This window comes from Aplysia californica, unplaced genomic scaffold, assembly GCF_000002075.1.
Source record: "Aplysia californica isolate F4 #8 unplaced genomic scaffold, AplCal3.0 scaffold00074, whole genome shotgun sequence".
Taxonomy (NCBI): Eukaryota; Metazoa; Mollusca; class Gastropoda; order Aplysiida; family Aplysiidae; genus Aplysia; species Aplysia californica.
This window is the reverse complement of record NW_004797344.1, coordinates 438255-450728: the sequence shown is the minus strand read 5'-3', so window position 1 is coordinate 450728 and position 12474 is coordinate 438255. Positions and strand designations below refer to the sequence as shown.

At 37.0% G+C, this 12474-nt stretch overlaps 1 protein-coding gene across 2 annotated transcripts in view; it reads left to right on the top strand.

The window, feature by feature from the left end:
* Window positions 1-12437, top strand: part of LOC101851335 — a 39298-nt gene extending 26861 nt beyond the window's left edge. For both annotated transcript variants that reach the window (XM_005094022.3, XM_005094023.3), the window contains exons 3-13: window positions 2058-2205; window positions 2751-2887; window positions 3334-3469; window positions 4520-4615; window positions 5117-5247; window positions 5856-5950; window positions 6445-6529; window positions 7971-8042; window positions 8610-8705; window positions 9536-9694; window positions 10329-12437. In XM_005094022.3, coding sequence (XP_005094079.1) covers window positions 2058-2205; window positions 2751-2887; window positions 3334-3469; window positions 4520-4615; window positions 5117-5247; window positions 5856-5950; window positions 6445-6529; window positions 7971-8042; window positions 8610-8705; window positions 9536-9694; window positions 10329-11201 — 2028 coding nt within the window. In that variant the 3' untranslated portion in view covers window positions 11202-12437. The remainder of the gene's footprint in view (window positions 1-2057; window positions 2206-2750; window positions 2888-3333; window positions 3470-4519; window positions 4616-5116; window positions 5248-5855; window positions 5951-6444; window positions 6530-7970; window positions 8043-8609; window positions 8706-9535; window positions 9695-10328) is intronic.
* The last annotated feature ends 37 nt before the right edge of the window (window positions 12438-12474 follow it).

The following is a 12474-nucleotide window of genomic DNA, read 5'->3' as shown; positions in this document are numbered from 1 at the left end:
CCCCCCAAAAACAACAACAAAAAAACTAAAAACAAAAGTTCAACTACATAAGGAAAAACGTTCTCAGCCATACATTAATTATACACGCACAAGGGCAGCACGGAAAACAAGACATATCAGCACCTGGTAACACATTCCAGCTAAGACTGAAACAAATGAGTCTAAATCGATGAATAATTATTAGTCCTAAACCTGACTTCTTAAAGTATTCTTCTGTTCATTCGCACCACGAGGTATTCTTTGTGCTTTTTAAAAAAAATCTTAGTAACTGTGGCTTCAGTATCAAAAGAAGCGGCTGAGGCATTGATTATGGTAACTTTGACATTACCGGTACATTGATTTGTAGAACAGGGAAAAACTATAGAAACTTAATTGAATGGTTCCGTGAAAATGATTATTATTTTGAGGGCGCAAGAAGTGCAATCACTGTCGGCCTGTTGGAACTGTCTTGGGTTATTTTTTTTTTTCATGAAGAACTAACTGTTTTGTAGATCTAGGCCTTCCTCCTGAGATGGTGGAAAACTAGCTTTTGCATACCTGCGGTACCCAAGGGCTGTAAAATTTACCTTAATTAGACTCTCTCCAGAAAGGCCACTGCTGTTTCGGACTTCGAAATGGGACAGGCTGTGTTCACTCCACGGGAAAGAAATTGCGAGATCACGTCATAATGGAGGAAAGGTGTAAGATACTGTGTCCTGAAGTTCCCTGTCACAGATTGTCCACGTATTGATAGATGCGTCTAGATTCTAAAGTTCTTGAAAAAAAGTGAAAAGGGGTGGGGAGGGTGGGGGAGAAAAAGTAGGTACCTACACAGAAAATATCACATCTTCAATAACATGTTATAATGCTTAATTCAGTAAAAATAATTAGAAGATGCGTGTATACTGATCGGCAAGCAGTTTGAGTACCTGGGGATGAAGGATGTGTTATTTAATAGCCTACACGCATAGGACCCACATGTAGATGCAATATTAATAATATTTGAATACTTAATGCAATGGGTGATTTACTTGTTTCTTTTATAACTGTATACCAATTTTTGCACCCCTCTGTATAATCATGGTTCGAACACCTTGTGAAAACGCAGAGACATCATGAGATTTTCTTTTTCTTTTTTTTTTACTTTGCAAATTCAACACAACGGTTTTAGTTTAGATTTGAAAAGATCCACGAAATAAGACACCTTTTTGAGTGCATACCTTGGATTGTCCTCAAACGACCCAGGTATTACGGTCCTTATATACGGGGCACCCCAGAGAGATTATAAATAGTGCCATATATAACCTCTTTGGGGGGCCCTCATTGTTTTGTTTTTTCGTGCTTCATATCAGAACAAACATTTCTGCATTATCATAGGCTTTTGAACGACTTAGAGGGAACACATTACATTGACAGACCAGGGAGAGACGTTCTTGTTTTGGTTTTGCCCTCGGCATAGCATTGAATATTACTCTCTGAATTATGCAGGTAGTTGGAGGACGACACTAGAGTACGTCCTACTTCTTTTCTTTCCCCACTGCTACTTTTTTCGGTTTATCTTACTTTTCCCCTGCATTAAATGAATGTTTATGCGTCGTTATGCTTCTCTTTTCTCAAACTGAATTATATCAGGGGGCTCCACACTGACTCCGACCATATCTCTTTGTGATACTTTGATCATCATCATTGCCTTTCTCATCCTGGATCAGGGTATAGGCCACGAACAAACATTTTTTACATTTTCCTATTCTGGGAAAGCCTCTTGATGTTATTCCATGTCTTCCCACTTTTCTGTACATTAATCTCTGTGACTCTTGTCAGGTTTCCACGTGGTCGCCCCCTTGTTCTTTTACCCTACGGATTCCAATCCAACACTTTCCTTGTTATGCAGCTGCCTGACTTCCTGAGACTATGCCCAATCCATTGCAACCGCCTTCTTAAATTCTCTCCTCATCTCCGACTGGGCTATGTTTTGTCACTTGCTGTTAGTATTTTAAATATAGTTTTGGCATTGCACGTTGATGACACATGTTCCTGCACACACACCTGCAACTCTATTCACCTTTTGTCTACTTCAGCTGCTCGAGGAGCTGAACGTCTGGCCTCAGATCAAACGTCTGGCTGGCACGAGTGCTGGTGCAATGACTGCTGCTCTGCTAGCTGTGGGGTACGACTCACACGACCTGGAGAAGTTTTTCAGCTTGAATCTCAACGACATTTTCTTGGGTGAGTCATCATTGGTGCCATTTAGAATTCATAGTTATACTTTTCTCTTTTATTAATTGATTTGTTATTTATTTCTTGCTCAATTTTTTTTTTCAAAATTAATTCCGTTGTACACTACAGAGTCTGAATAGTTTTTGGAGAAATAATTCGCGCAGTTTCTGTACTGTCCCATCCCTTCCAATCCACTTGAGGGCAAACGGTTAAGAAGAAATTATTTCAACCCACGAGAACTGTATAAAATGGTTTTGTTTGAGCATTTTAGAATCATAAAATGTACGCTCTAGTTTTCTACATTTATTCTCCTAGTTGTGTGGTTAATAAATTGGAACGGGCTATATCAGGTCCTAATTATGAATCTGGAGTCTCTACATTGTGATGTAGTATGAAAGACAATTTTGTACAGTGCTTTTTCGTTCACATCAATGACAGTGGAAATTTAACTGGTGTCTTTTCATGCGCGTCACAACTGAATACTCCGTCCCTTTGATGTGCACCTGTGTGGCCCTAGAACTAGAACACAAAAAAGTCATGCTTTTCCTTTTCAGATCATAAGTTTGGGTACCTGAGTCTTTTGCCGAACTTGCTGTCATCATACGGCTGGAACCCCGGCAAGAAGATTTACAAATGGTTTGGACAAAAACTTGAGCATAAGACGGGCAATCCAGATGTTACATTCAAACAGGTGGGTGTTTTTGTCTAAGACTTCGCTGTGTCTGTCTTTCTTGCTACAACTGGAGAAGGAAAAATGGAGGCGGAGGAAGAAGAAGAGGACAGAATAAAGGAGGAGGAGGATTTCAGTCCATGTTCTCAGAAATTTCAATGTCTGTCAGGGAAACAACTCTCCCGCCCTTCTACCTCCGATCATCAGTTTACTTCAGTCTACCCAATACCTAGGCCTATCCTTTCTTTTCACATCAGCCAGCACAGATGTAGACTTAGATAATTCTACAGACATAAATGATACTGATTTAAACAAAATGGATTGTCTTTGGTATATGTTGTGCTTTGCAAACTTTGTGTTGTTATTTTAAGTTAAAGAACATAATCTTTCTTCTTTACTTTAGCGGAACAACAATGTTTTCACTTACAGTTTTAGTAATAAGTATGTTTATTTCTACTCTCTCGTAGGTGCATGATATGTTTGACAGAGAGCTTTGCATTGTTGTCACCAACCTTAACCAGATGACATCATTGTACTGCCATCCAAAAACCACTCCTGAGATGCCTGTGAGGCTTGCAGTGCGCATGTCTATGAGTATCCCAGGTAAGAACAGAGATGAAATTACTGCTACATGGTTTCCGAATTTGATCTTGATCTCTCAAGGAGACCAAAAAACCCCCCCATTAATTTTTCTTTCATTCTGTGATTATGACTTACTAGCTTTCTTCACTCCATAAAATAGTCCTATTATCTGTTGTCAGTTTCGAGAAAAATCATCAATTACAATGATCTACAGAAAGCCTATTCATTGAGAAATTGCCTATTTTGTTTAGTACAAAGCAATGGTTGTGTCAAAGGCTACAAGTTTCAGATGTGATCTACAAGTTTCAGATTTGATCAATCACATATTTTGGTTTTAGGAACAGTGTGTTGGAACAGAAATCTTGTCAGCTCTGTAGCATTTATACTGTTTGTTAAAGTAAGTTTGAAGTTTTCAGCAGAAACTTTTTCCCCTAAATGTCTCATTTCTTTTGATAACTACAAGATGTACTGAACAATACTAATCAAAGGGATTACTTCAGTAGGCTTACGCGTGTTCAGATCTACAAAACAAAAAAAAAACAACCAAAAATTGATTTAAAAATTGGGTGTAATGAGGTCCACGATCCAGTCATTTGACAACCTGAAGCAACTGATATTTGACTGACTATAACAACAAAGCAACCCAGAACACATGATATGCTTTTCTGCGAAGAGGAATAAATGCAATGTGTATTTATAGCTTATCCATCCTTGAAATTCTACTTACTTGATACCTTTTGGGAGAGAGGTTCATGTCAAGTATCGGAAAATCATTTTGAAAACATTATAGAGAAACCGAAGTTTGAAGAATAGAAACGACTGGGAAGGATGTTAAATCTCTTTCTTGTATCATCACATAATATTAACTTTTTTGTCTCTGTCTAGTGTAAAGATCAGTTCCACAACTCACCCCCACAGCCTCCAACCCCTATCAATCCCAAACCCCCATTCCCAGAGGCATTTAAGGGGCAATAAAAATCAAGTATGTATTTGTATTTTCCTTAAGGTTGAAAACAGCCTTGATTAAAGGCTCCATGTGAATGCTGACCAATCTATGAATCTCTGTTCCAGGAATGTTCCAGGCTGTCAAGCACACTGTCTATGGTCAAACTGATGTGTTTGTTGATGGGGGTGTCTTGTGCAACTACCCAATCCACTGCTTCGATGGTAAACAATTCTCATATTTTTCAGTTAAGATAAATTGTATCTGACTTTTGGAATCGAATATAAAATTAAATTTTGATTTAATTATTTAGTAGCTTTGTGTTTATTTTCCTTTTTGGTTTATAGGGTCAAGAATTATAGATGTGTGTGTTTGTATGTGTGTGAGAGTGTGTGTGCACATTCTTATGCATAAATTTGTTCATGCATTTGAATCTGTAGACACACTTTTTGCCATGCATGTTCTGATTATAGCTTTGATTTTATAGACGGTTGCCTAAAGAGAAGGAAGATTTGGAGAGAGTGGGGCACTTATAAAAGTAACCGTATATATTTAACTATCGTGAATCAGGGAAATTTTCATTGTTGTTTTAATCTTAGTGGGAACATTTTTGTTTAAGATAACGATATGTTTCTTTACTAGGTAAGTCTTAACTCACAAAATAAAACGTACTATGAGAAACATGTCTTGGAAGACAACCTTTACCTGCATCTTTCTTACCTCAGGGTGGTGGCTATCCACGGAACCTGAAGACAGTTTCTTGGAAAAGCTTCAACCTTTGGAGGACATACCAAGACTGCTGGAGAGAACTGAAAGATTCGGAACTTATAACGAGAAGACTTTGGGTTTGCAGCTGGTGAGTACACTTTTATTTCAGTCTTCCTAGGTGTATAAAGCCTTTTCAATATCTAGGATGAAATAACCTTGTTCAATACTTACATATGCCAAGTTTTTAGATAACTAACTACAGGATGTGATAAATGAGTAAATGCTATAAATTAGTCCTTTGTAAGAGTGCAACTACAATCGTCACATCTGCTACGTAGCACATGATCATTTTAACTAAAATCTTTCTCTTGAAAAAAGCAAGATAATCAGTTATATTGAAAATATGTTGCAACAGTCGTTTGAAAAATATACTTTTTTCTAGTCAGCTCTGACTATTATGAAAGTATATACGTAGATATTATCTTTGACCTGACCTGACCATCAATGATTTATTTATAGAGGCACCAGCCATCCATGTCCAGGTGCTGTTTTAGCCTCTTTAATATTATCTTTGACTTCAGCGAAGAAATGCAACACTTTTAAAGATTTTAGTGTGCATTGTCAGCTGCCTCTTAGACGTCACGCTTTATATACTAATTAGGCCTACTTATAGTTATGTTATGCTTTTGACTTTCCTGTTACTGAGGGAAGCTATTTTTGTTGTTTATATAAATCATTTCCAAATTTGCCTTCCAGTATGCTGACAATGAGCAAGACCTTCTCAAGTACCAATTAGAGAACCTGAGACATGGAGTTCAGTTGCAAGATCTTCCTAACACCAAGTTGGCACGGTAATAATTGACATTATTTAAATCAATTGTCCCTAACCTGTTTAATGTTGAGTTTATGTATTTCAAAATAACGTCAAACATATATTTGTAGACATTTTGCATTAAAGTTTTCCTTTTAAGTCTTTCATGGTTTGCTTGGACTCATGTTACTGATAATATAGATAAGGGATTTATGAATAATATTTTAGCTTTTTTTGTTTTGTTTACATTTTCTGTCGAATGGATGAGAACATTTTTTTCAACCAAATGTTTGTATACTATCACAACATTGGGAAAATCATAAAATAGATTTTCATATATGCCTTGATGTGGGTGTTACATATGAGAATGTCTGTCGACAGTCCTTCAATCAAAGGCATAACTAGGATTCTGATTGTATGCACCTCTGACTATGGTTTTGTAAACAGAAGTTTGTTAAATTTTGTCATGTTCATTGATCCTCATATATCGAAAACAATAGTGTTATATAGTATTTATTTACTGTGAATTTTCAGTGAGAAGATCAAGAAGAAAAAGCTGCAGGTGAAGACAGACCGTGAACACAGGCGTCTTGTAAAAGCAATGAATGCATTTCTAAGGGTAAGACTTCCTCCTACATCTGTGTCATCATTTGTACAAATTAATATGATATTATGCAAAATGAAAATGAATCTTTGCGTAAATGATGAAATAGGAGTGCCCTCCCACCAGACAGACTTTAGCCTTCTGTGATCTTGCTTATATTATGTATGATAAACAAATCCAATAGCTGAATGACTTGATACTGGCTTAAGCATGAAAAGCATTTTGACAAGTGGTCTTCACATGGGTTGTAAAACAAAGGCTTCAATGAGAAAATGGAAAATTGAACAATTTATTAGAGTCTAGAACAATACTCCAATTAATCTGACTTTTTTAAAGAAGGAGCTTGAACACTTAGATCTAAGTAAGTTATAGGCCCTACCCAATTTATTTTAAATTCATGAAACCATTATTTAAAAGATTCTACATCTCAGTAACTTAGACAATAAGAATTTAGAATGTTTCTGTTTTAGGTGAGATTATGCACTTTTCATATGCCTGCTGTGTATGGAAGAGACAGAAAGAAGATTGTGAGTGTGTGTGTGTGTATGTGTGTGTGTGTGTGTGTGTGTGTGTGTATGTGTGTGTGTGTGTGTGTATTGTGTGTGTGTGTGTGTGTTCATGTGAGAGTGAGAGAGAGGGAGGGGGGTGGAGAGAGAGAGAGAGAGAGAGAGAGAGAGAGAGAGAGAGAGAGAGAGAGAGAGAGAGAGAGAGAGAGAGAGAGAGAGGGAGTGAGACAGACAGACAGACAGACAGACAGACAGACAGACAGACAGACAGACAGACAGACAGACAGACAGACAGACAGACAGACAGAAAGACAAAGAAAGAGTGTGGGAGAGGGAGAGAGAGAGAGAGTTCATGCCCTTGGATACACTGTTTAGGAATGCTTGTGTGAGTGAGTTGTGCATCATTGTATGTGTATCAATGAGCATAAATGTGATCAGTGCATTTCTGTGTTCATGCTTAATCTTTGTATGTTGATGTTTTGGTTTATCTTCCCAAATTTTCCTTTGAGGATCCATAATTTAAGGAAAAGCATTAGGCCTATTTTATTATAATAACATTAATTTTCTAATTAACTCTTTGAGCTCTTGCCACCAGTACACCGGTGGTGCGTAAAAGGCATACGCAAAACAGCATTTACTACAGAGGACATTATGCATATTGATTTTTTTGAAGATCTCTCTGAATTAGATGTTGATAATGGTGAGGACTATCCTGAGTGGGATATGGAATGGGATTCTGATGATCATATGAATGTTAGTATCGCTCAGGAGCTCAGGTAGAGAGGCACGGTAGCCTAAGGAGGCCAGGGCTCAAAGGGGTAACAAAACCAGTTCATTTTTGGTAATGAATTTAAGGTTCCTTTTCTCTTTTCTTAAACCACAATCGAAGTCTTCCTTTCTTCGTTTCTTCTACATATTAATGATAATGTACTTTTTATTTACCTATGCAGTCTTTGAGGAAACACAACGCAGACAAGAACGACACAATAGACAGAGAAGAGCTGGAAGCAGCCCTTCAAGATGTGAGTTTTAAAATTAATCTCTTTGCTTTCAGTTATGATTAGTGCAGCTCTCAATATTTTTACTTTTCATATGTAGTGTCATCTGAGTTCTAGTCCTTTGGCTTTAGATGTATAGATGAGAACAAAAATCATAATTGTTTAAAATTAAAAAGCAAACATAGTTTCACTGGAAACAGGCGAATTGTCAATGGCCTGCTATTAAATATTTTTATACAATACCATTTAATTTAAGTAAGAAAGGACTGAATTAGTAGAAGTATATAACTAGATCAGCTATGTACCCTTAGTAGCACAGATAATAATTTGCCTGCCATCTTGATCATGAAGTTTACTATGTCAGTTGAAAGGTGATACACAGAAAGAAAGACAAATGAAACGTTTTGAAAATTTTCAGTGAATTTATGAAAGTGTAAATGCATACTTAATGACATCTGTCTGTCTGTAAGGAACAAAGTGACAGATAGCTAATTAGCGCTAATGATTATGTCTTATTCTATTTAGGAATTAAGATCTTCAGAAGCAATAAGGTTTGTTGTTATAGTATACTATTATTGTTGTCCCTTTCAGGAGGAATATTTTCCCAAGAAACGGAGACTGATCCTGTTTGGGGATGTTGGCAGTGACATCATACTCGACCATCTGGATAAAGACCACAATGGACAGGTAATGGTTTTGAAATATTAGTAAAGCAAAAAGGCAGAGAGGCAGATAGAGAGACATTTCAACAGACAAATGGACGGTGACTGAAAATAATAAAAACCTTGTTGTACCTATTGTTTGATTTTTCGTGTTGCAGGGTTTTTGTTGTTGTTGTTGTTGTTTTGAAGTTTTCATTTTCAAGAGGGGGGGGGGGGGAGTAGATAAAGGAAAAGTAAGTAGACAGGTGTGCCCCAATTAATGAAGACATAGATATAGTGCAAACACAGAGATGCACACAAAGAATGTCAGAGGGAATATGCATATTGAAAAAGAGGATCAAAAGGCAATAAAAAAACTGACTGCGCAAAGGCATTTCAGGACAAACTTTCTGTTGCAAATGACATAATGTTGGTCCCTATCTACAGAAAAGGAAACCTGAATATTTGAAACTTCTTTAGATTTACATAATGCTGATGCATAGATGGCCATAGTATGCCTGACCTGTGTGGAAATTGTATGGATGGATGGGGGCACTGGCTAATGTACTGTTTTAGTCTTTTGATAAGTGAGAATAGGGTTGTCAATCAAAATCTCAAAATTAATATATTTTGCCTCTTCCTTGCGCTATGGTTAGTTGTTAAGATAAGGATAGGGCATAAATAAATACACATATTGCACATCATCAGAATTTACAGGTGAAACTTTCTTTGGCATATATTCTATCCCTTGTTTCTGTCCTTTTCCTTTCTCTCTTTGATCAAATCTTTTATCCCAGTGCCCTGCCTTTACGTTTAATAGGTTGTCAAACTGTACAAAAAATAACAATCTAATGTTCTTACTGTTTTGATCACCAGATCAGCTACAATGAGCTGGTCAAGTTTATGGAAGAGACTGGAATCAGTATGCAGAATCGCTTTTTGGGATATCAGAGACGGATCATCAAGAACTTTCCCACATTTCTGGACACACTTCAGGCTACTCTACTGACCAACGTGAAACGTGTTTATGTCAAGGTGAGCAGGGTCGGGGCCTTTTTAGCAATTTCTTTATTTCTTAAAAATTTGTATTGATTTATTAACTTTCTAATTTACTTTTACTTATTTACTTATTTGTTCATTCTAAAACCATTTATATTAATTTCTTTCTTTCTTTATAATCTAATCTTGATTTATTGAGCTACTCATTTACATTTTGTTCATTCTAGCACTTATTTATTTTGTTAATTCTTTTATATACAAGTCATTTATTTATACATCTATGTAGGCATTGTTTCTTTTTTTGTTTCTTTGTTTATTTCATTCTTTCTTTTTATATTTGGTTTAAGTTCAGAATTTGTTCACATTCATGGCAGTATTTAAAATTCTATTGTTTAAAAATGAATGGGGCTTCGAAAGTTAATTAATGTCTTATAAAATGTTGTACAGATTTGATGGTTGAGATGCTGATGTTGCTTTGACCACCCCCAGAGTTTTACAGTAAATGTGTAACATCAGCTTGTATTTGTTGACACAGTGCAATGAGTTGATGTTGAGTTAGGGTGATTAACAAGTTTAACTTAATCCTTAAACTGACTGATCCCCAATGTAAAAGATATCGACACCTCCCTTTTCTTGACGCAAAGAAATGCATTTTCCTATCTATTTCCAGGACACAGACCTGAAAAGAACTGTAGGCATCAACACCGGTCATGTGGGAACTTCCGATTTTGTACTGGAACCAGCAGACATTGAGTTTGTCCTTGAGCGTGGACGGCGCTCATTAGAAGCATTCCTCAAATATTACGTGGCATCAAACAATCTTAAAAAGAAACCAGAGTTCAGAAAGATGAAGGACGATGGCCGCAAAGACTCAAAAGCCTCTGTGATTTCAGTTGCTAGTAGTGACATTAATGCTAATGGCACTGATTCTGTTCCGACACCCGAGTACCCTGAAACAATAGTAGAGTCATCAGATGTGTTGCCCATTGTAAATGATCCTTCTGAGGAAAGAGAAGCAGCATCTCCCAAAGTTGTCAACTCTAAAAATTCAGCAATGCGAACAAAATCCGCCTCGTCAGGGAAAAGTGTTTGCATTTCAGACAAAGTGCAAGTGTTGTATGATATGGATGAAGATTTGTTTTCGAACAATTTTGAAAAGCACGTGGGTGAGGGTGAAGAAGGAAAAGAAGAAGAAGATTCTCGAGAAACAGAAGAGGAAGATAATGATGATTCTGATGGTGAGACCATTTTCCTCCTTCAGGCAAAAGAAGCTGCAAGTGGTAGCAGTGGAAGACCTAAAAGTTTACCAGCTAATGTGACTGGTTCTGCTTCTCATAGGTCAATGGTACCACCCAGTTCTCCACAAACTGGAAAGCCTGGGAAGAAAAAACCTGAGGCCAGACATTCATCACTGAAATCTCCTGTTCAGGTGGACGTTTTGGTCCATAAACCAGCTGCTGACAAATCAGAAACGCCCTCCACTCCTCTCCTTGATGACACACACGAAGAGAGTTTTGAATTATCGGCTGTTGAATACAAGTGACAACTGAAGTCTGTTTATGATGTAGGGCCTACACATTGTGTTGTGAAACAGACTGTATCGTGTAAGATACTGTACTTAAGCTGACAATCTGTAATGCTTTGCGGAGTCCTGTCCATTGTTGAAAGCTCTGCAAGGTAAATCACAAGCCCATGACATGTACTGACCAAGAGTGATTTCCAAACTATTGACCCAAAATATGATAAACTAGTATACCTTTTGTGAAGAAGATGTTATGCTAGACCTAACATTTTTATGCTCATTTGATTGGGTTGGTGCTGTTCCTCAAATCTCCATGACATTGACGAGCATTTAGCTGTTCACAACTATAGGTGTACTAAGATGTACTAGTAGGAGATGGATTAAGACAAAACAAATAAGGTTGTATTTTGCTCAGTTAGTTTAATAAGAGTTTTACAGCGCTTGCAACTGCTGAAAGTTCTAATGAGCGCACTTATTATACTCTGTATTTTACTCAGTAAACATGTGAAAATGGATCATTTATACAACTCCGGAAAGGACACTCGATGCAGATCTATTGAAGTAGATAAGTTACAATACAATAATAATATTTCAATGAAATCCCATTGTGACCATTCCGTTTTTATTGGGATTCAGAGGTAGGTTAAACAAAGTCACACGCTTATGCTTGTAACAGTGATAATTTTCACTCTCACTTTCATATTGATGTTTTGCTCCATGAATTCTGTCATGAAAAATGTATCTCTGTATTCTCCCTCAATCTCACATTCATGGGGCTCAATGTGAATCAGTATGTCTGGGCTGATTATGCCTTTCTAGTGACCTCTTGATGATTGTGAAGTGGCCATAGTAAACCGAATATGAATATTGTTATTTGATAAATAGCTTGTAGCTATTTTTGGTCTCCAATGATGCCATGAACTTGTAAAGAAATGTCAGGATTATAAGTTGGGAAAGAAGGAAAAGGAATGTTTATAGGCCAGCTATTATATAAGTTGGATGGATGGATTGTTATTGCAGTGAAAGTTGAATGAAACCTGTTGTGCAAGTAGTGCGAACAATTTCTCCTTGTCCACTACCATACTTGCATATTTGCCAGTACCATTCAAATTTTAAAAGTGAGATACAATGCAATTGTAATAGAGATATAGGTGAGTAGTGCAAGGGACATGAGTGGTGATGCAAGAAAGAGGATTTGTAAATTGGTGAGTGAAAGAGAAAGAGGGGGTGTGAAGAGAGAGAGAGAGAGAGAGAGAGAGAGAGAGAGAGAGAGAGAGAGAGAGAGAGAGAGACA